Source organism: Rhopalosiphum padi, chromosome 3 (genome assembly GCF_020882245.1).
Source record: "Rhopalosiphum padi isolate XX-2018 chromosome 3, ASM2088224v1, whole genome shotgun sequence".
Classification (NCBI taxonomy): domain Eukaryota; kingdom Metazoa; phylum Arthropoda; class Insecta; order Hemiptera; family Aphididae; genus Rhopalosiphum; species Rhopalosiphum padi.
In genome coordinates, this window is record NC_083599.1 from 69,464,384 (window position 1) to 69,491,510 (window position 27,127).

At 27.5% G+C, this 27,127-nt stretch overlaps 3 protein-coding genes across 3 annotated transcripts; all 3 read left to right on the forward strand.

Annotated features, from left to right (window-relative positions):
* The first annotated feature begins 16,316 nt into the window (after positions 1 to 16,316).
* On the forward strand, positions 16,317 to 17,285 carry LOC132925519 (piggyBac transposable element-derived protein 3-like). Its single transcript, XM_060989911.1, has one exon. The coding sequence runs from the start codon at positions 16,317 to 16,319 to the stop codon at positions 17,283 to 17,285; it is 969 nt and encodes a 322-aa protein (XP_060845894.1).
* A 5,063-nt stretch (positions 17,286 to 22,348) lies between these two features.
* LOC132925520 (uncharacterized protein DDB_G0290685-like) lies at positions 22,349 to 24,313 on the forward strand. Its single transcript, XM_060989912.1, has 5 exons — positions 22,349 to 22,615; positions 23,287 to 23,397; positions 23,588 to 23,698; positions 23,889 to 23,999; positions 24,153 to 24,313. The coding sequence occupies exons 1-5, from the start codon at positions 22,504 to 22,506 to the stop codon at positions 24,311 to 24,313; spliced, it is 606 nt and encodes a 201-aa protein (XP_060845895.1). The 5' UTR covers positions 22,349 to 22,503.
* A 235-nt stretch (positions 24,314 to 24,548) lies between these two features.
* On the forward strand, positions 24,549 to 26,682 carry LOC132926768 (zinc finger MYM-type protein 1-like). The gene has a single exon (XM_060991158.1). The coding sequence runs from the start codon at positions 24,735 to 24,737 to the stop codon at positions 26,274 to 26,276; it is 1,542 nt and encodes a 513-aa protein (XP_060847141.1). The 5' UTR covers positions 24,549 to 24,734; the 3' UTR covers positions 26,277 to 26,682.
* The last annotated feature ends 445 nt before the right edge of the window (positions 26,683 to 27,127 follow it).

Sequence of the window (27,127 nt, forward strand, 5' to 3'; positions counted from 1 at the left end):
AAATACTAGTGGAATATATGATTCGCCAACAAGGCCGTGAATGGTAAAAAATTGGTAAAAATATTTTGGACAACTTCTAAAAGTGCCATCGACAAGTATTGTACTAATTTCGCATAACACTTCTAAATTACTTTTTGTTGAAAACCCAATTATACCATTATTGAAATCATTAACTAATAAAAATGATTCATTTTTATTAGTAACTAATGTCATTTCATTCATAGCAGTATGCGTTTCTGTTATGTTTTTTGGTATGTTGGGATGAACAGATAAACGTGCATTTCTTATATTTCTTTTTATTAAAGAAGTATCATTTAAAGATAAACTATTTATATCACAGTTTTTTAACTCTCTGCAAATAAGTTTCGATGGCAACACCGATATCTCTTCTACCGCTTTTCTCTTGAGATTATTATTTAATTTTTGCCGGTTGATGTCTTGTTCGCTAGGTTTATTGTGATTGTGATCATTAAAAATTTCAGTATCAACACCATTATAAGTTTTAAAAAAACACTTACATGTACTTTTACAGCAGGTCCATCTCTGTACTTCATTTTTCAACATTTTGTGAAACCTAAACTTATGACCATATTTTATAATAACAGTTTTGTTTTTTTCGCTAGCCATTATTTCCATTTTTAAAATGTATAAAAAAAACAATAACTGTAAAATTGTGTAACTGTATAGCTGTAAGACACGATATAGTCACAAGTTGACGTTCAGCAGGCTACTAAATATATAATGAAATATCCCAGATATCGTACGTATATCTGTATGTAATCATCATAAAAATCGATGATAACTACTAACTAATACAAAAAAAGATAGACGAATAATACTAACACTTGTATACGCTCGTATTTCGTATACTCGTATATATATCTTAATTAGATTTAATCAAAGATACGACATTTCGGTATCTCATTTTTGGATAAAAGTGGCTACGGCCAGTGTAATAAAATCCGCGATAAGAATACCTGTCTATACACACATAAACATCAAAGTAGAATTAATTGATGTCCAGGCGGTGTACCCCTGTATGAAATATGACGTAGTATTGTAACAGAATTATTCAAAAGTATATTATATAAATATGAAATATTAAAGTTTTAAGTTTTTAATATTTTAGACATCATTGGCGCAATGATTTATAGCCGGGACCCAACTTACCTATTACCTTTTCATACCCGGGACTCAACTTACCGCTTTCAAAACGGACCCAAATTATCGCGGACCCAATTCACCTAGCTCCGGTAAGAACCGGTAAAAAGTAATTATTTTCGTCGTACCCAGGCCGTTCTACTAGAACACTATTTTATACTGTTATAAATGTTAATCAACTATGTCATTTTAAACGACTTTTACTCCATAAATAATAATATTATAAACAATATGAACCCACGTTTGTGATCTGTTTCATTTTATACCATCGTGCTGTTATTGTAATTATAGTGTTTATTGTGTTTTAACTTCAAACAAATATCTACTTATAGTGAGTATAATCTGCAAGCCATTATCATACTGATTGTAATATGCAAATTAGTATTCAATGTTAAGTTATTTGGATACTGTAAGCAGGGACGTCTGTAGACTCATTTATAAGGGGTGTGGAGCAAAAACTAAAGGCTTAAATTCAATCTTTGTACGTAATTTTAAGCTGTTAATTATAATATATATATAAATATATAAACACAAATATAAATTAAGTATTAACTATTAAGTATACTTAGAGAGATCACGCTATTATACCCGCATATGTTGTCAATCAAGACATGATGTGTATTGTTAATATTACAAGTCAAAAATAATAAATATAGTTTAAAAATTAAAATATCGAAAATAAGCTAATACCTAAGCACAGATAATATTTTTTTCATTTAAATTTGATAATTGGCGAATTCACTCTAACATTAAATCTTACAATACATAATTCGTTCTACTAAACGTAAATTTTTTATGTTGTATGTTTGTAAAACGGAAACAATACGTGATGTGGATGTAACGCTTACCTAAGCGGAACGAAAAAATATTATGAAGTCTCCGTCTTATGGGAATTTCAAGATAAGAATATTATGTAAGACTAAATTTTAAAATTTACAAAAACTGTAATCAATTATTTAAATAGTAACCATTTAACTCAATATTAGTAATAACTATGTATTTCAATTTATAAATCATAAACAATTTTATCAATATTTAGGTACACAGAAGCAGTTTGGTTAATGGAATAAGCTTAAAAATGAAGGTATGGGGCGTATGGGGCCAAAACTTAAAGGCGATTGCCCGTTCCGAACGTTCAGGTTGGCACACACTTATTTTTTATTTTAATACAATATGAGTATAATAATGTACTTTTAATTTACTTTTTGGTATTTCAAAACAATATTTTATTAGCCTTGTAATATCCCTACTTTAATAACAAAGATAATTACAGATTTTAAATTAAAATATTCTACATCTAAACTAATAATAATAACTAAAATAAAATTATTAATGTATATTGTATAGTAAGTAAATATGCATATAATTATTATACTTTTTTTTTTATAAAAAATTGTTGAACATTTCAAGTCTATACATTATAGTTATTTTAGTAGCTTTTGAATTACACAACATACTTATAGTAATTGATTTCAATAACTATCATGAGCACTGTTTTAGGAAGGGCCGAATTTGAGATATGGTTCGATGTCATTGATCTGAAAAGTGGTAGAGGGATGTGAGAGATATGATATAGAGTGGTAGACATTTAATGAGCTTGAAAATAGAGAAGAATCATTTTGTTTATTTATTTTATTTTATTTAATCATTTAAATTATGTATTTTATTATTATTTTATTTCCTCATAATTATTATACTGATTTCCACACAATAACTTATAAAAGCTACTTATAATATTGGAGTTTAAGATCAAAACGTCAGTAGACTTCTCGGATCGAAAACAGCTCAAGGGCCCCTGGCGTAATTAAAACCAACTTTTGTCGATCTATGATTGTGTTTAAAACAAACAATGAAGCTGTCATAAACAATTTAAAGGCGATGGTAAAATATTTCCCCTCCGTATTATTATTATTATTATTATTTTGTCTTCGGTTAAAGAAGTGCAACCTCGTTGGGTGTTCTATACGTGTGCGTTAATGTTCAGTAAAAGGTAACCGTATTTACGTCGAAAATCAAAATACTGCAATTTATTATTAATGTTTATAATATCATTATGGTTATAATTTGAAGAAAATTGAAACGCTAAAACGGCACAACGATTAACACTGAGTTAATTAAAATATCTGAAAGACTGGAACACAACGCCAAGTTATATTATTCATTGAAATTTCACAAAAACGTATCGAGTATATTAAGAAGATGTGTGTATGCAGAATATTATCATAGTTAGAAAATGATAAGAAAAAATTAACTTATAATTTAACAGCGTGCGATTCCGGACATATTGAAAATATATTATGTGGATATGCTATTATTATGGTTTGGGACTTCTTGCATTTACATGTTTTTTTGTAGTGGTCGTAGATTATTATAGGTGAGTTATAACATTGTTTTATGAAATGGTGAAAATAAATACTACGTATAAATTTGCATATTTTTGCATATTTCGTCATATTTTAGGAAAGTGCAAGTTTGAGTAATTTTTAGCATATTTGTGCATATTTTGCATTATTTAAATTTGTATGTACGTAAAATTGTCGGGAAAAATTATACTTAGAAAACATTCAAAAATATTTTTTTTAATAAATTAAGGTCGTATGGTCATTGGTCTGTCGATCTGACTCGTACGTCTGTTTACGATAGTTTATTTGTCGCTTGAGCATCAACCTTTTTATCGACAATATCGACAATTGTATATGTGCCTTTTTTTTATAAATTACAAATTATAATCAATTTGTTTTTTCTTCACGATTTTTATTATCTCCCTACCTAATTTCAAATATTTATTTTTCTAATTATAATATGCTTTATGCGTTTTCAAAAACAAAATAAAAATTTACCGCATATTTTGATGATTTTGACTGCACATTTCGATAATTTATTTGATGTGCATCAAATCCCGAACCCTAGCTATTATGTACGTATTTCGGCAAGCCACAGTCAAACCTATATAACCTGTTAATAAATAAAAAGTAACAAAATGTTATATATATATATATATATATATATATATATATAAATGTAAATATTTATTCTATTTGAGGTCGTAAATTTTTATTTTTATTATTTGAAATTTTATAATAATTATTTTTACTACTCGGCAACGTTTTTTGGTATTTGAGTTATTTGACATATACATCTGTTCGACGTTCGTCATTGTATAAAATATGGCGATGGTTCATTATCATAATATATTTATATAAAAAGAAAAAAAATGTTTTACTTTGGGTATTTATTAGTATACTTACTTATGTCTTATTGTGTAAGTATAATTCAAGATAATCATGATCCAGTCGGTATACTTCTCATTGCGGTTATCTTCAGTTACTACTTCCAACGCCGACATAGACGTCAAATTTCAGAATCAATAGGACGGGGATATATCTTTAGTAATAATATTTGTTGTAAGGAATATTACTAATGCGTTTAGCGGTGATTGGGAAATGAACAAACTACCCAGAGGGGAAAAATAATACAAAATATTCTATCCTCGTTTACAGCTATTGTTCACTAATGGACTGACTGAACAAGGTCATTCACTATAACTAGCGTCAACTGTAAAAATCGAACATATTCGTAGAATAAAAACAGCTAAGACTGGCAAATGTGGAGAAAAAAAAATAATAATACGACTTTTACATTATGATTTATAATTAATAGTACATAAAAAATTGTGTTTTAGTACGACGTCGTGGAGGTCTTTTTAATCAAATGTTTCACCTTTCATCATATATAGTATAATATTATACTCACTAGTTAGGCGTACTTTGCTTCCATTACATACGCTTTTTGTGTTTTATTTTTTTTTCTTAGTGCTAATCAGTAAATAAAAATAAAATTAATAGATAAAAATCCCGTAATGATATACGAGTAATTGCGTAAAACAATTTATATTATTTATATTTATAAATGTCATTACTCATTATAATGTATTAACGATATAAATAAGTAATAAGTACCTATACAAAAATGTGTATGTAACTGCATGGGAGAGAAGAGCAGAATAATACTACAAGAAATTATGCGATAGGGAGAAAATATCCTAAGGGAAAAACTGAAAAATGTGCATAGAGAATATTTTAATAGATTCCTACGTTCAAAATTACTATTCAATTTTAAATGCCAAATAATAATCTATCAGGTTGTTGAGACCGATCGTTCGTCAAAATGTGTGTTCGCATAAGATATATAGACATATAGTATTATATAATATCATTCTACTATATAGTTATGCACAACTGAAAATAATAATAACTCGATGATTAACTTGATGATTAATAGATTATAACAGTTAATCAATATAAATAATAATACCTAAACTGTGTTATTATATTTATAAATAGTATAAATATAAATATTATCTTACTTCGGATACCTCCTAGTGATGGGTCGAGTTCGTTTGCGCTGAACTATTATAGGTACTATATATATATATATTATATACACATGTTCATACGCATACGTTTGATACTCGGGTATAACAATTATTTTCGAGTGAAAATCGGTTTTGTACATTGTATCGGGATCAACAGAACTGTTTACATCGTGACGCTGGACGATAAATTATCTGCAGACCAGTGGGACAATCGTAAACCCATAAATGTATCGGTTGTATAACACTATTATATGGACAGAGTCACAGCGGCCGAGTGGGTATATAAAACGTTTTAATAAGGGTGTGTACGTGTTCATTGTGCACACATGTGTGCCATTAGTTCCAAGCACTGTGCGTCTTCGTGATATTATGTATCATGTTATTATATCGCTCGTCGATCCGTCCCCAATATTTTGTAGAACTATGTGAAGTGCACAAAGACCTTTATGGATTATTTCGGCGAAATAATACGAGAACGTTAAACCCTCGTCGAAAAGAGCAATAGGGACAGCTCAGTGCGACAGGTGGTCAGCTCGCGTACATTTTTACTGCGCAGTACTCCAAATATTTCTCGTGGTTTTTAAAATCACGATTTTATAGCTAAAATGTCGATACGAATACCCACTTTCGATTCGTAGCCTGTTTTTAAGATTGCAGTCGAGCTACGAAACCGTAATAGGTTCACGCAAATATAATAATATTTTTCATGACAGTAGATTAAATAAAATATCCATTTTCTGTGTAGATTGGATAGTTTACGTCCCATGCGATATATCACAGGGTACCAGATTATCGATAATAAAAATAACACGTGTGTGCATGCATTTATAAAAAATAATTACTTCTTTCGGGAGCACTAATATTAATTATGTGCAGACATTTTGACTTTTAAAATATAAAAAATAAAATTTTTTATTATTAAAATGTACACTAAATATGTTTTATTCAAAACTGCAATTGTTTGTAATAATATTTTTGTTGTTTTTTGTTTTTTAGTTTTCTTTGATATTTGATTCAAAAATAGTTATAAATAAGGACAATCTAATACTCATATTATTATTTTATAATTAATTGAAATATTATTGCTGATTGGTATATTAAATATTAAAATTGGATTTTTTATCGAGTTTTTTTTAAATAAGTTTATTAACTTAAAAAAAGTTGGTAAATGGAAACGTGGGTTCATGTTTATATAAAAAGTTTATCAACCACTGTTTTAAAAGAAAAAGTTATATTTATGTTTTTGAATTTGGATGCCTGCAGATAGGAGCGTATAATAATCAAAATGAAAACGGGCAATTATATTTTATCAGATTAATTATGTATTATTTATATATAAATGTGTTTTAAATAAAATTATACATTATTAAAGTGTTTTGAAAATGTATTATTATTCTTTGGTTAACTAAGTTTGAAGTTGATAACAAATTAACCACTCACTGCATGTCGTTAATAATTGATTTTTAGTGTTGTATTTTTTTATTATCTTAATTGTTTCATTTATAAATTTAATTAAAAGTTGTATAATTAATCTCTGCATATAAAATAATGTCGATTTTTTTTTTAGATATTTAACTATCTAAACTATTTTTAATTAACTGTGATTTTTTTAATTTACACCTGATATATCAAAAAGCAAATAATAAGTATAAATAAAGAATGTATTGAAACAAATCATGTTATTTTGCTAATTCAAACGTGTTGTATTGTTATAATTTACAAGTCCGGTTTCACCTTCATCACACCGTACCTATCTATAATATGTACATGTATGATGATACGTAGGTATACGACTGAGCAGACAGTTAATATCTTCGGGTCCGTGTGTACAACAGAACATAATGCACAGATACTTCAGGCGTAGATGATCTCCACATCCGGGGCACATAGGGCCCAGTCTGTCACCGCGGTTCATATATTGTTATTGTCCGCTTTCTACCTACAGTAGGTATAGTGGATCATGTATTGTACCTTGTAGTATCTTGTTATTAATTATATATTTAAGTTACATTTTAGAGATCATACTAGTAACTTGCATTACTTTCTTTTTGAGACTATAATAATCATTATTAATTTATACATGCCTTCAAGTTTTAAAATTAAATTTAAATTCATACTACAAATATTAAATAATTGTTAAGCCCATCTACTTATTTAGGGACTAATTATTAGTGTATAATTAAATTATTTACCTACATTTCAACTACCTATTGTTAAATATTATTATTTTAAGTTATAGATTCTGAGCGGAGCAATGAACGTATTTTTTTATAATTTTTTTTATTTATTATTAAATTTTCTAGTTATTTTTTTTTATCATTTTCGATATAAAATAGTATGTTAGATCAAAAAGTTTAAAATTTTAAAGCAATGCTCCTCATAAGTTGTTATTACCGTAATTTAAAAAAATACTTTCACGATATTTTGTTTATTATTGTTTTACAAATTTTGACAAAATGACTATAATTTACAAATGATTTTGCAGTCAATAATTCATTAAATTGTTTAAAATTCATACCTTAGATTTTAAAATGTAAAACAAAGTTACTGAGTGATTATTACTGGAATAAAAAAAAAATTGAGCGTTATTCCAAAAATATTTATTATATTTGTTAAAAATACATACCTACCTTCAATTTTAAATTTTAATTGCTAAGACTTGAGAATGAAAATGTAATACAATTTTCCTATTAAACAAATCACAATAGTATTATGCACAATGATTTTGTTATCTACATGTCAAGTTCAAATTTTGATGAGATTGGATTTTTAAATTTTAAACAAAAATTACGTTATTAATTATTTTGTTGTAATTCAAAAAATATTATTCATTGAGACTTGAAACTTTTCGCCATTATTTTATCATAAATTAATTTTAATGTTGGTTATTAATCCTACAATGCATGGTGTTGCTCCTCGGCAACAACCGATAAAAAAGGTTATAATCAGATATTTATCTATGTTAGTTAGTGTATATTAGCATTGAGTATAGATAGTATAGAGGAACAATGTATATAAAATATGGCCTACGCTTCCGAGGAGGCGGCTAATAGGTGGCGCCTTAAAAAATTTGTCGCCGAGGCGAAAACAGTGTATTAATTCTATATGCTAATAATTATTGTACACTAACGCCAGCGTCAAATAAATCATTTTAATAATTACATAATATAATATCTATGTATATCTATGTTTATTATATTAAACAAATAATCCATGTGTATTCAAATATATATTAATTGTATGTCTCGTCATCGTTACATTATACATATTCGTTAATGGTACTAATTTTATAAAATATTAATATATTATTTATAATGTACATAATATAAAGAATTATTTTATTACCTATATACATTTTTAAATTTTCATTGCATTCGTAAAAAAAACAATGCCAGGTGGGACTTGTTCTTATTTCAACTGTACAAAAAACCGAAGTAATAACAAAGGACTAAAGATGTTTAGATTTCCTATCGACAGTTCACTGTCTAGAGAATGGATACTTAATTCAGGTTGATACTTAAGGGGATTCGATACCTTGATTTTCTGTTTTTGTCTAACACACACGCATAATAATATTTTAGACGTGTTTTTTGCCAAACATACCAATTGATCTAATGAAGCGATATAAGAATTCAGAAAACAGATTTGAATTCGTCATAAAGTCTACTTAAAAACGAATAAATTTTTAATATTATCTCCCAAATTCCTACAAACGTTATATTCAAAGAGAGTATTTAAAAATTGTCGTATTTCAATTTATGGAGAAATTAAAATCAAAAATTCGGGAAAGTCGATTTCAAGTACACTTGACGAAAAATTGGAATCTGTTTTTAGAATTATTATCGCTTCATTAGATTAATTGGTATGTTTGGCAAAGAACACGTCTAAAATCCTATGCCTTGCATGTGTTAGACAAAAACAGAAATTTACGGTATCGAATCCCCTTAATAATATTTAAATCATAATATATAGTTTAATTATACTATATACTATATACATATATGTTAATTTGTAAAACCATAATTAAATAGGTAAATCTAATTTTTAATTTTTAAGGAAATATTACTTTGGATTTGTTGTCTCCTAAAAAACTAAGAAACCGATATTTATGTGAAAATCACTTTCAGAATAAGTGTTTTACTAACCCTAATGACAAATCTCGTCTAAATTATGGTGCTTTACCAAAAAAGTATACAATGGCCACTGGTAAGGGAATATTTTAAAAATTGTTTTTATTATTTATAAACAGTAGAAATCGTTATATTGAGGCTCAAATTATTTTTAAATTAATTAATTTAAAAATATTTGTATTATTACATACCTAAAATATATTTTATTAAAAAATATAGTATTTTGAATAATTTCATAACGATTGACGACATAATTACATGATGTTAGTGCGTTATAATATTCTTAATTTTAATTCCCAATAAATGATTCTACGAAATTTAAATGAGTTATTATTCTATATTTTGTACTCAATGATATTATATACTATTATATAATATATATTTTTTTTTAATAAAGACGATGTTGATAAAAATAACGTGGTTATCAAAAATACCCAATCATCTTCATATTATACACCACGAAAGTTATTTACTAGGACAGGTAATTGTTTGATTAAATTTTGTTAATTAGTTTTGTTTTGCTATCTTTTAAAACTTCATAGTAAAAAATATAAAAAATATTTATATTGTTGTTACTAAGGCACAGTGGTCGAAACGCTATTTTAGCGACTCAAAAGTCCCATTTTAAAATAGATTAAAAAATATAAATAAAAATGTAAAAACTCTATTAGCATAAGTTCCTTAAATCAAATATAAAATGTCTTAATCATACGTTTATATTTAACTTTATTTAATTTTTACGCAAAATCAGTTTTCCACAAAATCGATTTTGGTTTTTGGTGTAACTCTAAAACAAATGAACGTTTATATATGCAATTTTTACTGGTTGTTTATATTATCATTTTCTATACACGATAAAATTTTAAAAATATTTTTATTTGTTTTGAACTGTTTATGAACATTTTCAGTTTTCAATTTTATTAGTCTTTTTTCTATGAATGTTAGTACAGCTTTATTTACTGAGTAAAAATGCTAGAAAATTGAATACAAGGATCCTGATATATTATTTCAAAAGCAATTGAAAAATATTAAAGATTCATATGCACGATTTTTTTATCAGTATTTAAATTTTAATTTCAAAACATTTATAGAAATCTCAAAAATAATCAATTATTTTTATTAAAAAATTATAAAATATTCAATTTTTAAAACTAAGGATTTTAAAGATTCTCGTGTATAATTCATACTGTAACCAAAATTTAAAAAATATATACACAAACTTTATTTTTATAGATATTTTAAATTCAAATTTTAACCAAATTACATATTAAACCCAAGAATAAAAAATTTAATTATTTTGTTGTAATTTAAAAACACTATTCGTGGATACATGAAACTTTTGGATTACATTAGTTTATTACTTGGCCCTTTTTTGCATTGTTATATTTTTGTTAGATTATGTTTTCAAAAGGGGGACCTTTCACCACCTTAAGACATCCCTTGGCTAAATGTCCATACGTTCAATTTAAGTGTAGTATCATTTTTATTTCCTGAAAATCTAAACGCCGACGACAATTATCACCTGTGCATCTAACATTATTAACACCTGAACAAACGTACTCAAGATTTCATAAACGTCCCTGCATTAGAACATTTGCAATTAAATAGCCCTACATTTTCTATTTCTCCAAAAACAAAATCATATATTTCTGAGCTAATTCAATTTCCCAGTCTACAATTAAAATAAAAGAACACAAATTTGAAAAGGTTTTAGAATTATGCAAAAAGCAAAAGAAATTGTTAGGACAAAAAAGAGCTAAAATATGTTTGTTAAAAAAACAACTAAATAAATGTAAAACTTCTAAAAATAATATAAGCCCTAAACATTTTCTTAACACAGCTTCATTTTGTTCTAAAAATTCTAAAGCCTTAGTGTCAATGCAGCTATTACATAATAAAAAAAGACGCTGGTCACAACGAGAAAAAAATATTGCTGTATCTATTTACTACAAATCTCCAACGACATACAAATATTTAAGAAAAAATAATGTTGTTTTACCGGGAGTAAGTACTATTCAAAGTTGGTTAAATTCATAAAATACATGGCTGGAAATAATGCAAAATATAATGCTCAGTTAAAAATAATGACAAAAACTATGTCAGTTCAAGAAAAAAAATGCGTTATTTTAATTGATGAAATGTCTATAAAATGCTGTTTGGAATATAATGAATCCCTTGACATGATTGAAGGATATGAAGATTTTGGAAATTTACGCCGTTCAGGAAAATCTGCTAAACTTGTTTTAGTAATAATGATTCGAGGGTTATGCAATAACTGGAAATTACCATTATCTTACTATTTTAGTTCAACCGGTATTAAAGGAAACCAATTATCAGAAATTATGGAACAAACTGTTGAAACCATAATAAAACTTGGATTTTCACCTGTTTGTATAACTTTTGATCAAGGTACAGCAAATCGTAAAATGTACACTTTACTTGGTGGTAGTTCAGATACTCTATTTACGGTAATAGGAGGAAGAAAATTATTTTTGATTTATGATGTCCCTCACTTAGTTAAAAGTGTTAGAAATAATTTATTGACTGGGAACATAGTAATAAATAAGAATGGTCAAAAAAAATAATAGATTTCGAAGACTTCAAAAATACGTACAAAATAGACAAGACAAGTAAAACAGCAAGAGCTTTACGCAAAATAGATGAACGGCATTAATATCCAAATGCTTGGCAAAAAATGAACTGTAAGCTCGCCATTCAAGTTTTTAGTCATACTGTTTCTGCTGCTATAAAAACGTGTGTGGGAACTAATCAATTAATTTCACCAACTGCACTAGATACGGCAGATTTCTTTTTAGAAATGAACAATTTATTTGATACTTTGAATAGCAAAAACTTGTATGATAAAAATCCTAACAGAAGGCCCATGTCTGAAAATAACGATAATATAATTAATATATTGCGTAATTCGTTTAACATTTAAATATGCGGAAAAAAAAAATAAAAAAACATCATCTCAGAAAACAAATAATATTCCACCATGTTTTATAGGTTTTGTTTGGACAATTAATGCCGATTTACAACTGTATGAATCAGAAAAAAATGAAATGGGACAATTCTTCTTAATCACTAATCGGCTTTGTCAGGATGCTCTTGAAAATTTATTTTCTATTTTTAGGCAAAAATGCGGCTATAACAAAAATCCCACCTGCAGGACCTTCAGATGTGGATTTTCAAGTATATGTTCATTTAGCTTATTAAACTGTACTTCAGAAGTCTAATTGCGAGGAAGATAATGATACATTTTTAACACCAAATATATTATCAAATACACCCTTTACATTGGATACAGTTGATGAAAATAAATCAATAGAAGTTGATTTAGCCAAAGAAATTGAGGTAGATGAAGACAGTGAAATATATGATTTGGATTTGGAGTATAAACATAATAATGAGGGTGGTAGCTCAGAAGAATGTGCCGTTATTTATTATGCAGGATATTTAGCAATGAAGTGTTTGAAAAAATATGACTGTGAAAAGTGTCAAACAACATTATTACACCCTGAAAAAATGTTGAATATCAAAAATAAACTTTTGTTAGTTCATAAAACATACAATGTAAACTTTAATATTGATAAAGGATTAAAAGTACCATCAAAACAGTTAGAATTATTCACAAAAATATGTTTAGATACATTTAAGACTAAATTTCCTATTATTAAAAGTCACAGCAATCTATTGAGCAAGTTAATGGATTTTGCAACCACAAATGTAATACACTGTACCAATATCAACATCCTAGATGAATGTTCGACACATTATAAATATATAATGAAATTGTTATTTGTAGTAAGAATTCACAAAGAATGTAAATGGACAAGCAATAACAATAGAACCTTTATATGTAATGGTACAAATAAGCCAAATGCTAAACTCAGAAATATTCAGAACTTATAAATAATTAACATAAATATGTAACAGGTTATTTTATTTCTTAAATATTAAACCTTTTATTTAATTTTCAAATTAAGTTTAGTAAATGTATATTATATTTTACATTTAGGTATATATTATAATTTAATTTTCATTTAAACTCATCTTCAGTTTCAAAATTATTTTAAATTTACATATCATATTTTTATACATAAATATAAACTTAATTATTTTATTTTATTTTATTAATACATTTTACACAAATTTATTTTCAAGTAGGTTCCTACATACTTACTATTATATGTATACTTAAATTGCTTAGGTAAGTTAAATTTACTTGGTTGTGACAATACCACCTTATTATCTATATAATTATAATTTAATATTATATTTATTATCTTTATTTATCTATATATTTACGTGTTATATTATTTGTATAAATATTATTTATTTTTTAATTTACTTCATTTTATTTTATTATTACATTTTACACGAATTGAATAAAATTGATTAACTTATATTTTATTTTATATTCTCAGCGGAGCGATGCATGTATTGATTTTACAATGATGTGTGTTCTTTTTTTGTGTGTCTGTCATCGCCGTTTTAAGTAGTTAAGCTGCTTCGCCTTTTTTATGTAGTCAAAATTTAAAATTCCCAATAATTTTCATAAGCGCAAGGAAAAACAGAAGAAAAATTAAGGAAAAATGGGAATTTTTATGCAAAATCGATTTTAGTTTTTGGTGTTACTTTAAAACAACTCTCCAAAATATAAATATTATATAAATACAAAAGCGAAAAAGGTCAAGATTATATGATAAAATATGTTTACTTGATTCAACATTTTAGAACTTGTGATGATGTGGTCATCAATCCAAAAAAATAAATAGTGAGGTTAAGTTGGTAGAACCTTAACTAACCGAATATGAATACAAATATAATCACAACTGTTTTATAATAATAGATTTTTGAAAATCGTAATAATATTTTTGAAAGTGGGCACCCTTCCACGAAAAAAACACACTGTATTATGTATTTCATAATGTTACTTACTTCAGTCTTATAATTTTAATAAGATCACCATTAAAATAAAATTTTTTTATTAATGTTGATTTTCAGTTTTCAAGACGGTCACCCATCCAAAAAAATATGTGTTTTATTAGTAGTTAAAATCAAATACGAAATTAATTTTGAAAAAATTGTATTGACAAAAAGCCGATTTTCTACAATGTCAGAAAAATGTTTAGATGGTCACCCATCCAAACAATATATTTATAAATAATAAAATATACACCTAATAACATAATATTATTATTATTAAGCAATCGCTAAAAATTTAATTTATTTGGATATGTATTTTGTGTTAAGACGACCGTAAATGGCAACATGTTATCGTTCGATTTGGCAACGTTGAGTGATGAGCAGGTACGCCTAACGTGTCAAATCTCAAATAAATTATTATGTTAAACAATAACAAGTAATTTTATTAATTATTATTATTATTTTATTTCACCTAATAAAATAATATTGTTAATTACTGGTAGCGCGCTCTATTGCCAGCGACATTGAACTAATCTAGCGTAGCATAAAATATCGAGCACTGTTTCTCTATACTATCTATACTCAATCTCAATGCATGAAGAATAAAGATATATCTTTATTCTTCATGACTCAATGATATTAGCTTTAACAACAACCAAATATAATAATATATTACGTAGTTTACTTTCAAACCAATAGATAGCAGTATGTGATTGAAAAAATTAAACTATGTATGGATGGACTGGTACATATGAATATGACAAAATTCTGGGTTTTTTTTTCAATAATATTAAATCATAAATTAAGTCTATGGAAACAATAAAAATATACCCGTGTTCATAGATATCTAAACTTTAGATAACTTCCAAGGTTATTCAGATAAGTCAAATATTTTATTTGTAAATCAGTAAAGAATGGTTGTTGCTCATACGCAACAGTATGCATGTAGCACTACACGGGACGTATATTTTTTTCGACGTTTTTCAGTGTCGTATTTTTGGGTGTTTTATTATTTTACTATTTGCATCACAAATTCGTACATTTTTTCATTATGTGTAGAAGACATTTGTTTGATAAAGAAATTGTACAATTGCTAGAAAATTAACCTCCATCTAATTCCTAAGATGATTTGGAATCTGGCGACGAACAAGGTATAGATGATGATATAGTTGGTTTAGAGGAACTCGATAAATTTTTAGAAAATATTGAAGACGATGAATTAGATCCGTTTCTTAATTCTATAAACTTATTAGATAGTAATTTGGATATAAATATTGACATGGGAGATGTTGAATGTGAACCTGACGACCCATCGATATCTCATCCAAACTTTATTTCTGTACAGCCGCATACAAAAAATGAAATAAATAAAACTCCAGACCTCAAAATTAAAAATTTAAGAAAAAAATATAAATTAGATATAACCACACCTCCTTTTGTCGTTAAGCCTCAGCCTAAAAAAAAAACAAAAGTTGGATATTTCTTGGAAACATGAAAAATTTTCTACCCAAAATGTAGAATTTACTGGTAACTTTGAACTTTCAGATGACATTTTAAATTTAAGTACTCCGTATCAAATATTTGGCTACTTTTTCCAAGACGATTTAATTGAACATATTGTGTATGAAACTTTGATATATAGCGTACAAAAAAATCCAAATAAAAATTTTAAAATAATTTCAAATGACGTGAAAAAATATTTAGGAGTCTGTTTATTAATGGGCTTAGTAAATATTTCTAATATTCGAAAATACTGGTCTCCAAACTTAGGAAATCAAATTATTCAAGAAACGATGAACGTCAACCAATTTGAACAAATTCGACAGTTCATACACTTCAATAATAATAATAATATGTTACCTAAAACCCAAGTGAGCCATGACAGATTACATAAAATTAGGCCAGTTATCGAGACTTTAAAAAAACGATTTGCTTCTATACCTTTAGAAGAAGCTTTATCTATAGATGAGCAATTATGCTCAACTAAAGCTCGTCATTATCTCAAGCAATATCTACCAATAAAACCCCATAAGTGGGGATACAAATTTTTTGTTTTATGCGGTGTATCTAGTTTTTCCTACAATTTTGAAATGTATAGTGGCCAGGAAAACAATGACGTTAATAGGTATTCATGGGAACCAAATTTTGATGCTTCGGGAAATGTAGTCGTCCGACTATGTAGAATAATTCCGAAAAATATGAATTATAAAGTTTATTTCGATAACTACTACACGTCTGTACCATTGATGGTGTACATGAAAAACCGTCAAATATGTTCTTTGGGTACGGTTCGCAGAAATCGCCTGACTAATGTCTTATTACCTAATGAAAAGGATTTTTTAAAAAAACCACGAGGTTCGTCAGATTATTGTTTGGCAAACATTAATAATCAAGAAGTTTTTGCCACATGCTGGCGTGATAACAAGGTGGTAACTTTACTATCTACATTTGTGGAAATCGATCCTATGTCTAAGGTAAAAAGATTTTCAAAAACGGAAAATAAAACCATTGAAATAGACTGTCAACATATTGTAAGTGTATATAATAAACACATGGGAGGAGTAGACCTATTGGATAACTTGTTAGGACGACAGAAAATTAAAATAAGAAGTCGTAAATGGTATTTAAGGATTTTCTATCATTTACTTGATGTGACTGTTGTCAATTCATCGCTGTTACATAAGTGAATAATTGCTCAAAAAAATAAAACTAAGGGCAACGTTGAAAAACCTATGCCATTATCTGCGTTTAAAGAAGATTTAGCCATATCTTTGTGCAAAGTTGGTCAGTCAATTTCCACTAGAGGAAAGCCGTCAAATACCATAGAGAATGCACTAATACAAAAATCCAAGAAGCCGAATGCTTCGAAACCACCAAATCAAGATCTACGCATGGATCGCATTGATCACTGGCCGTTCGATGCACCAACAAGGAGTCGTTGTAAAATACCAAGTTGCAAGGGATATACATGGCAAGCATGTGAAAAATGTCAAGTTGAATTATGTGTTGGAAAGGGAAAAACTTGCTTTAAAAAATATCATACTACCTAATAATATTGCGTAATTTAACTATCTAATAAGTGTCTATTAAAATATGTATAATTTGACAAATTTTGATATCTATAAATTATAATATGACAACATTTAAAAAAAAATGTCAATTTGGATTATGTGTTTAAGTTGTTAAATACCGTGTGATTTATTTATGTAAAATTAAAATGTGTATAAATTTGACAAATTCTATGTTTATCTATTATAATATAACAACATTTTAGAAAAATTAATATATATTCATTTATTCTATTTTTCGTAATTACAAATGCATAATGTTGCTCTACAGCAACAACCAACTTTTTCAACACTTGAAATTAAAATAGATTTTTTATATTATTTTTTACGTATTCTATAGCTTTAGTACTATCCAAAAAAAATTATTTAATAATAATAAAAGAATCATACATTTTAGGGTTGATAAAAAATTATATGACGATAATAATAATAATAATATAATGATAACTATATTAATATTATAAGTTTTATATTTTATAATATGCGATTAAAATTTTGCAAACGTCAATTCAACCTACCGTATAACCAGTAGAAAATTAAATCCCTAACAGTAATAATATTATGTTAATTTTAAATAATATCACATTGAGTGGCAGACAGCGTCCGCTCAGAATCGTTTTTTATAATATAGAAACAATATTGTTTATCACTGAATTTAAATTGAACACATCCATTAAAGTAACCTAGGTAATCAATGATTACATTATACACTCCACACAGTAGAGCGTTCTTTTTATTATTTATTCTTACCTAAAAAGGTCTCTCATTTTCTCTGAATTGTAAATCAAAAATTATATTTTGATGATCGTTGTTACAATATATCTTATAACTCTTGAAAATTTGGTGGTTTCCAAGTTTTTCCTTAATTAAGGTTTCAATTGATGTTTCTAGAATTTTCATAATGACTTCACGTAGTCGCAGATTGGTTGAAATCGCTTGCAATAAAAGTCAAATAGAAATAAATGCATTGAACACAATGGAATTGAACAACTCTATTTTTGAAACAATAATGAATTTTAAAGATTTTAACACTGAAAAATTTGATGTACCAAAAGCAAGTATACATACAGTTGATGAAATTATTTATTCAGATATTAGTAGGGACACGAACGATTGGGTTCCACCTAATCGTGCAAAGTCGGTTCAAAGTTTTGAAATTAATATAGATGAGCCAGGATGCTTAAGAGAGCTTTTTACTTTACAAAACGTCATACCGACAATAAACAATGAATCAGACGTTAATATTGAAGCTTATGAAGATAATAATATTATATTAGAAATATCTAATAGTGACCAGGATTCTATTGACGAGATTGATGTTGTTGGAAAAGCAGGGTTAAAGCAACGGAAAATACAAATAAATAATCATATGTTGAAGAAAAAACAAAAACTAAAAGGAGATGGAAAATACGTGAAACCTGACCCTTGTAAGAAAGGGTGTCGTAATAATTGTTCAATGAAGCTAACGGAAGAAGCACGTGAAGCTATATTTAAAGAGTATTGGAATCTTGAAAATAAAATGCGACAGAGAGATTTTTTGTTAAATTGTACCAATACAATCAATGTAAAGCGCAGTAGAGTTGTTAATAGTAGAAAAAAAACCACAAAAGTCCATTATTTATTCTTTCAATCCGAAGAACCACAAGTATGTCAGCAATATTTATTAAAAACGTTAGATATTTCACAAAAGATGTTGAACAACGCTGTTAAAAAGCAATCACCTGTTAGAATGGCTGGAGCAGATCAACGAAAAAATAAGACAACTGAAGAAGATCTAAGGAATATAGATACGTTTATTCAAAAACTTCCCGCTGTTCAATAGCACTATTGTAGAGCTTCGACAACTAAAAAGTATTTGTCAGAAAATTTCGTTAACATTAAAAGACTTTACTTCGTCTATCAAGATTATTGTACTAATTTAGGTGTTACTAAAGTGTAATGATATGCTCACATCATAATTTATTGTATATTTTATTATTTTATTGAATAAATAACGGTAAAGTTGTCGCACGTAGATAGCCGTAAATAAAAACCTATAATCGCCCTTAATCACTGATGAAAGAAACGATTTACATTGTTTGGTCACGTAAGAACTCGCACGTTATTGTGACAATATGGCACAAAGTGTGTGATCTATTTCGTGTGCCGCCAGAGACAAGGGATGGTCCAATGAGCATCTCCGTCGTCGGGGAGAAAGCTGATTTCTCTAAAGACGCGGTGGCCTTTGATGGAGCCACCTGCGACACTGGCAGGCTTGACCACGTCGTCTTCTCTCATCAGTGCAGACGCACCACCCTTTAGGGTGATGTCTCTCTCCTGAGTGCAGGAGCACCAGCAATTTTAATAATGTATTTTTTATGAGTGCAGGCGCACTATTAGAATTAGTAACATCTCTTAAGAGTGCATGAGCACCAAACACCTTAACTATATACCCTCAAGAGTACACGAGCATCATACAAACCCACCACTCCGGAGACTGACTGTGAGCGACTGGACCATTTTCACTCCAACGAAATACTTTAGTGTTGTTTTTTATTTGGATCCGTGTGATTAACACTTTCTGGTTTTATTAAGACAACTACAGGTTAACGAATTCAACAGCGAATAAGGTAAGGTGCATGAGCATTATTTTATTTGCGTTGATTTGTGTAAATCTGCTTTTCTACTTTTAATCACTATTCAGTGTATTTGATCATATTCTCGAATCACGATTTTGAGAGCCCTCCGACCATCAGGAGGAAGGTAATAGCATAATTTTAAATGGCGCAACAAAAAACATAGTTATTTTGTTGAATTCATGTGGCGTCAAAAACATGAAAGTCCATTTATAGGAATTTTAAATTGTATGTCTGAGCATTTTCCTCCTAGAGTGAATTATTAATTATTTATAGTTTTATACAATTTTTCCATTTTTATAATAGTTCAAAAAATCGATTTAGGCAATATCATATTGGGTGCCCACACTCGCACTAATTTTCATTTACCGCTAATTAAACTAACAGAAAAGATGCGGGCAACGTCGACGGATTCTAGGTCACTTTGTATGGTCGGGTAAAAAGATAAATTGCAGAACGCGGACACTTTGTACTATATATATGTACATAATATATTTAGGCGTACATTTGCCATGTTAGAAGGGGAAGGGCTAAAATTATACACATAGAAAAGGGCATGGCTTCGCCCCTCACTCCACCTACATATACATTTTACAAATTTATTGTAACATTTATTATATTAAATGTATTCAAAAACTTCAAAATTATTTTATTTAACGGCATATAATACATAACTTTTTATCGTTGTCGTTACAAAATATTAACGTATAGCTCAATCATTTTAATTTTATTACAAATTTGCAATAGAAAATTCATACAATATATACATGAAGCTTAAATGTTCACATAACATATACCTATCGGATATCTTGATTAGAAATTACGTTTTACATTTTATTATTATCTCTAATAAATAACCTTAAATTTCTTGAAAAACTTTTAAAATATGTAGTGGGACACCCTTAACTCCTAAGTCTTCCTCAATTTACGCCTATGAATTAATATACATAAAGTATATACATATGTATATATTATATACAATTTTATTAAAAATGTTATTAAGTTTAAATATTATTTGGTAAATCTAAGTATATTATACATTCTCCAAGTTTTTGGACAGCTTTGCGTGAAATACAACTGGACGAATGTGGCAATAAATTACATAAGAAGTAAAAATCTAATTCTGGTGAAAATAATAAGCTATTAACTATATGTAACCAGTACCAAAACACATAAATAATTTTGAATTTTTAAATTCCACATATTATGCATGTTTTGACAGATTATTTTTTATTTATATTTATATTGTACACTGACTAATAGACAATAGTAATGTATTATGTTTTATAATGTATTTTATAAATTTACTTTTTTTATATTTAATTTTTAAATTTTAATAATTTACATTATATAGTTATATACACTTAACACTTAGGTATGTAACTATATACATTAATATATAGCTTTATGTATATAATAGTACAAAGTGTCTGCGTTATGCAGTTTAAGCAATGGACCGTACAAAGTGACCGTTTATTATACATTATATACGATTAGATTACGTCCTCACTCATAGCTTAATGTCTTATCTCATGAGATGTGCACATTGTTATATTATAGTCATGATTAAATTTAACTTATATCAATTTAAGATATAAAATTGAAATTTTAAACACCATGAAATATATTTGGAGGGCCACAGCAAAAAGTTCCGAGGGCCACATGTGGGTTGCCGATGCCCAGTGCCGCAACTACCGCAGGTGCAGGCGGTGCAAGGCACCGCCTGAAGGGCCTCACATGTATGTATGGGGGGCCTCGGATTTTACCATTACCATACATAATATTATAAAAAAAATTGTAAAATCAAATATAATAATTCAATCATTTTGAATTTTGTATTTTCGTGTTTATAAATATAGATCCTATTCCATTGACTCAAAAATAGTCAATACCTATGTATTTATATCTATAAATAGCACGGACGTATATACATCCGTGATATGTAGGCATATTGCTTATTAATAGTCCGCCTAGTCCGGTATAAATCTATTTTTATATGATTTAATAACATCACGGCAGAATTATCAATGTTGTTATTGTAATTTGTATAATTGTATGATACATTAATATTGCACTCCGTGTCCCGCGCATTATTTATCGATTTATTTAGAATTTAGCTTACTATACAGCAGTACAATAGTTGTCAATAGTGTCGTATAGTATATTATAGCGTTGAGACGTTTGTCATTTATCTTGGTTTTTTTTTAAAACAATTAAAACAAATGTCATCAAGAATATTTGAAAGTGGTGCGTCAAAAAGACGTAGAAAAAGGCAACAAACAAATGAAATTAAAAAATATCACGGATCATTGAATAGATATTTATTTAATTCAAGTAAGTGCAGTTATAAAATATCTACCTATTCACAAAATCATCTTTTTTCATAGCTTGTCAGTGGGCACTAACTAGTTAATTTTCGTTCATATTAACTTTGTAACTTAACCACCTAGTTGAATTAATTATTGAATATTTAAATGTGTAAAATAATCTAATCTAACTCATTAAAATCTTACATAGTTAAAAGTTATTTTTTGTATTAAAGTAACTTAACTTTAACTAGTAGAAAAAAATGACTAACTTTGTCTTTTTTATTAATCAAAATAATGTCTCTTCTATATTCGACATAATATTACTATTTAGGTATAAGTATTAAGTACCTACCTATTTCAAAAATATTCAGATTTGTTATTATTGTTGATTTCAAAAATATGTTGAAATAAAATAGGTTCAAGTATCAAGTATATTAAAATATTCCTAATATTATTATCCTGTTGAAATGTTGAATTTCCCTATTTTATTCTAAAATGTATGATTTATTATTATAATGGCATTATTAATATAAATATTATTCCCAGTTTCCTAAAAAATTGACATTAGTGATATTACATTTATGGGAGTTTTAAGCTTTTGATGTTAATAAGTTCATAAGTTCATATTCATTTATAATTATTATATGTATATAAATTAGTTATATAGCTTAACTTACTATATGTATGCTTACATAGATATGAACGGTGTTGCTAATTCAAACAAAAGTGGCATACAAAGGGTTGATGATGATGAAGTCAAAAATGATGGCAATGACATTAGTAATATTAGCCAAGCTCATGACAAAGGTTAATACTTAATTATTGTTTTAATATATTTTTATAAAATGCAGACAAATAGTAAAATTGACACACAATTTGTGGGAGCTTTATAAAGTTTTTATGTTTATAAATTAATTACCATTTATAATTATTATTAATTATTATTTGTTTATAAATTAGTTATGTAGCTTAACTTACTATATGTATGCTTACATAGATATGAACGGTGTTGCTAATCCAAACAAAAGTGGCATACAAAGGGTTGTTGTTGATGAAGTCAAAAATGATGGCAATGACATTAGTAATATTAGCCAAGCTCATGACAAAGGTTAATATTAAATTATTGTTTTAATATATTTTTATAAAATGCAGACAAATAGTAAAATTGACACACAATTTGTGGGAGCTTTATAAAGTTTTTATGTTTATAAATTAATTACCATTTATAATTATTATTAATTATTATTTGTTTATAAATTAGTTATATAGCTTAACTTACTATATGTATGCTTACATAGATATGAACGGTGTTGCTAATTCAAACAAAAGTGGCATACAAAGGGTTGATGATGATGAAGTCAAAAATGATGGCAATGACATTAGTAATATTAGCCAAGCTCATGACAAAGGTTAATACTTAATTATTGTTTTAATATATTTTTATAAAATGCAGACAACTAGTAAAATTGGCCACACAATTTGTGGGGCTTTAAAGGTTTTGATGTTTATAAATTAGTTATATAGCTTAACTTAGTATATTATGTAAATGTATGCTTACATAGATTTGGACAAATTTGTTAATACTAACGAAAGTGGCATACAAAGGGTTAATATTGATGAAGTTAAATTGAATAATGATGGCGATGAAAATAATTTTGTATTGAGTTACAATGATATTAGTGATGTTGAAACCAATAGCCCAGGTAGATATTTACTATTTTAGTACCTATAAAGTATATATACAATATTTAATGTGGGTTCAATTTAATGGTTTATCCAATAATCCATGTATTTAATATTATCTATTAACTAGTCTTATAATATTAATGTGTAATGTGTAGTAAACTAGTAAATCATTGTGTAGTCACTAGTCATTAATTTGACTTGATCAAGAAATTTACTGTGTAGAGTTTGGTGTTTATATTAGCATATAATTTTTTTCAGACATGGAACTAGATTTAAATGCTGCATTTCCAACAGACCGTGGTAAGTTTCCTGAAACAATTAATAATGCAAATTTAAAAAGAAAAATTATATTGTTTGGACCTTGCAAACCGAACATAAAATTTCCAGAAAATGCAGTTACTAATTTTGATGACATTAATATCAAACAACGCACATTTTCTACTCAATATTATTTTGTAATGAACCCAACTGGTATTAAAATACCTAGATCATGGTTATGCTATTCAGTGGATCTGAACAGAGTTTATTGTGAAACTTGTTGGCTATTTGCAGACAGAAATAATCCTAAATTTAATGTAAATTGGATAAATGGTTTGAATGATTGGCAGCATTTATCACAGAAAATTAAGGTACACGAAATATCTATTCAACACATTAATGCTGTCAAAGTTCGAATTCTTTGGGTAAAACATCAGACCATTGATAAACAACTTGAAGAACACATTTCAATAGAAGCAAAATATTGGAGAGATGTTCTTACCCGAATTATTAAGATAATTTTATTTTTGACATCGGGAAATACAGCTCTTCGTGGTAACGAGGGAAAATCAAGAAATAGTAGAGAGGATGAAGGGAATTTTTTGCGTGCAGTAAGATTAGTGGCTGATTTTGATCCAGTTTTAAACAAACTTTTGAGTGACGAAGAAACCCGAGTTAAATACTTGAGCTGGAAGGTTCAAAATGAAATCATTGATTTATTAGCAACAAGAATGAGAAATATTATATGTGACGAAATTCGATCTAGTCAATGTTATACAATTATTATGGATTCCACTCAGGATATTTCAAAAACAGATCAGGTTAGTTTCATACTGCGTTATGCAGTAGTGAACTATGCTGACTGTACGTTTGAAATAAAAGAATCATTTTTAGGATTTTTTACATTGAACCATCATGGAGCAGAAGATCATGTAAATTTAATTAAAGATATACTAAATATGTTTAATTTAGACTTGAGCAAATGTCGAGGACAAGGCTACGATGGCGCAGCCGTCATGAGTGGTAGCCATTCAGGTGTACAAAAAAGAATCAGTGATATAATTCCTAGTGCATCTTATGTTCACTGCAATGCACATAACTTAAATTTAGTTTTATGTGATTTGGCTAAAAGTACACCAAAAGTATCACAATTTTTTGATACTCTGCAAGATGTGTTCTTATTTTATAGTAAATCAGCACCTAGATGGGCATCATTAGCTTTAGGGGATTCTGTTGCTAAAATTGTTTTGAAGAAAGTATGCACTACCAGATGGGAGGCTAAGCACAAAGCTGTGTATGCTCTGAAAACTAGGTTCATAGATGTATTAAAGTCATTATCCAATTTATCTTTAACAAGTCTCAAAACTGATGAAAAATTAAAGGCAAGCTCACTGAAGAAAAAAATTGAATCTTATGAATTTGTTTTATTATTAACAATTTGGGAAAATATATTGAGAAGTTTTAATCTAGTATCTAAAAAATTACAATCCTCTAATATTCATCTTCATAGTGCTTGTAATTATTTAAAAGAGGCTACATCTAGTATTACAAATTTAAGAGACAAATATGAAGAATTTGTTAATTCATCAAATATTTTATGTAACCAATGGGGCATACCGATTCAATCTATTGTTCGACGCCGTATTTATTCAAAACGATTTTTTGACGATGTTGATGGTGATAGAAGACTTGACATTACTAGTGAAAACTTCAAAGTATTGGTTTTTTTTACCTATTATTGATACAGCAATTGTTCAACTTAGAGAAAGATTCAACAGTTTGTATGAAGTAACCAATAGGTTTGATTTCTTGCTACCTCAAAACATTTTAATGTTTTGTGAAAAGGATATTATGAAAGCTGCATATGATTTTCAATTGTTTTACAAAGATGACATAAGTACAGACATAATAAGACAGATATTATGCTTAAAAAGTATGTTTAATGATACTCTAAAAACAAAATGTGATATTAAAGATTTATTGCAGTGTATTTTAGACAATGATGTAGCTTCTACTTATAATGATATACTATCTGCATGTATAATTTTCATAACATTACCAGTTACTGTTGCCGCTGCTGAGCGTTCATTTTCCAAATTAAAAATCATTAAGAACTATTTGAGAAATTCAATATCACAGGATCGTCTAACAAACATTAGTATTTTAAATATTGAAAGAAATCGTACAGATGAAATAGATGTTAGTAAATTAATTAATGATTTTGCCAATAAAAAAGCAAGAAAACATAATTTCTTGATTTAATTTTATATATATATCTGACATTTGTGTTAATAAAAAGTTTTGATAATATAAAGATTATAAGTGTGTTTTTATTTTTTCTAATTGTACAGTGGTTTTTCCTATTTGAATGTACTTTAAGGATTCATTAATTTGTATAATTGTATCTATCTTCAATTTTACCAACTTTATCTGTCATGGAATTTACTGACTAATTTAAATATTTATCTCTTTAGATAAAAAGATGTATGCCAATATGCCATTTATAAATGTAATAAATGTACCTATAATAAGTAGATTTATTTTACTATTAGTATTTACTATTTTTTAATCAACTATTTAAGATATAATATTA

Bases quoted from the DNA above. Each gene is read 5' to 3' on its own strand.
- LOC132925519 (XM_060989911.1), top strand. From the start codon at position 16,317: ATGGGCTTAGTAAATATTTCTAATATTCGAAAATACTGGTCTCCAAAC.
- LOC132925520 (XM_060989912.1), top strand. From the start codon at position 22,504: ATGTCATCAAGAATATTTGAAAGTGGTGCGTCAAAAAGACGTAGAAAA. The intron at 22,616-23,286 runs GTAAGTGCAGTT...ATGCTTACATAG, and splicing joins TAGATATTTATTTAATTCAA to ATATGAACGGTGTTGCTAAT. The intron at 23,398-23,587 runs GTTAATACTTAA...ATGCTTACATAG, and splicing joins TAGCCAAGCTCATGACAAAG to ATATGAACGGTGTTGCTAAT.
- LOC132926768 (XM_060991158.1), top strand. From the start codon at position 24,735: ATGAACCCAACTGGTATTAAAATACCTAGATCATGGTTATGCTATTCA.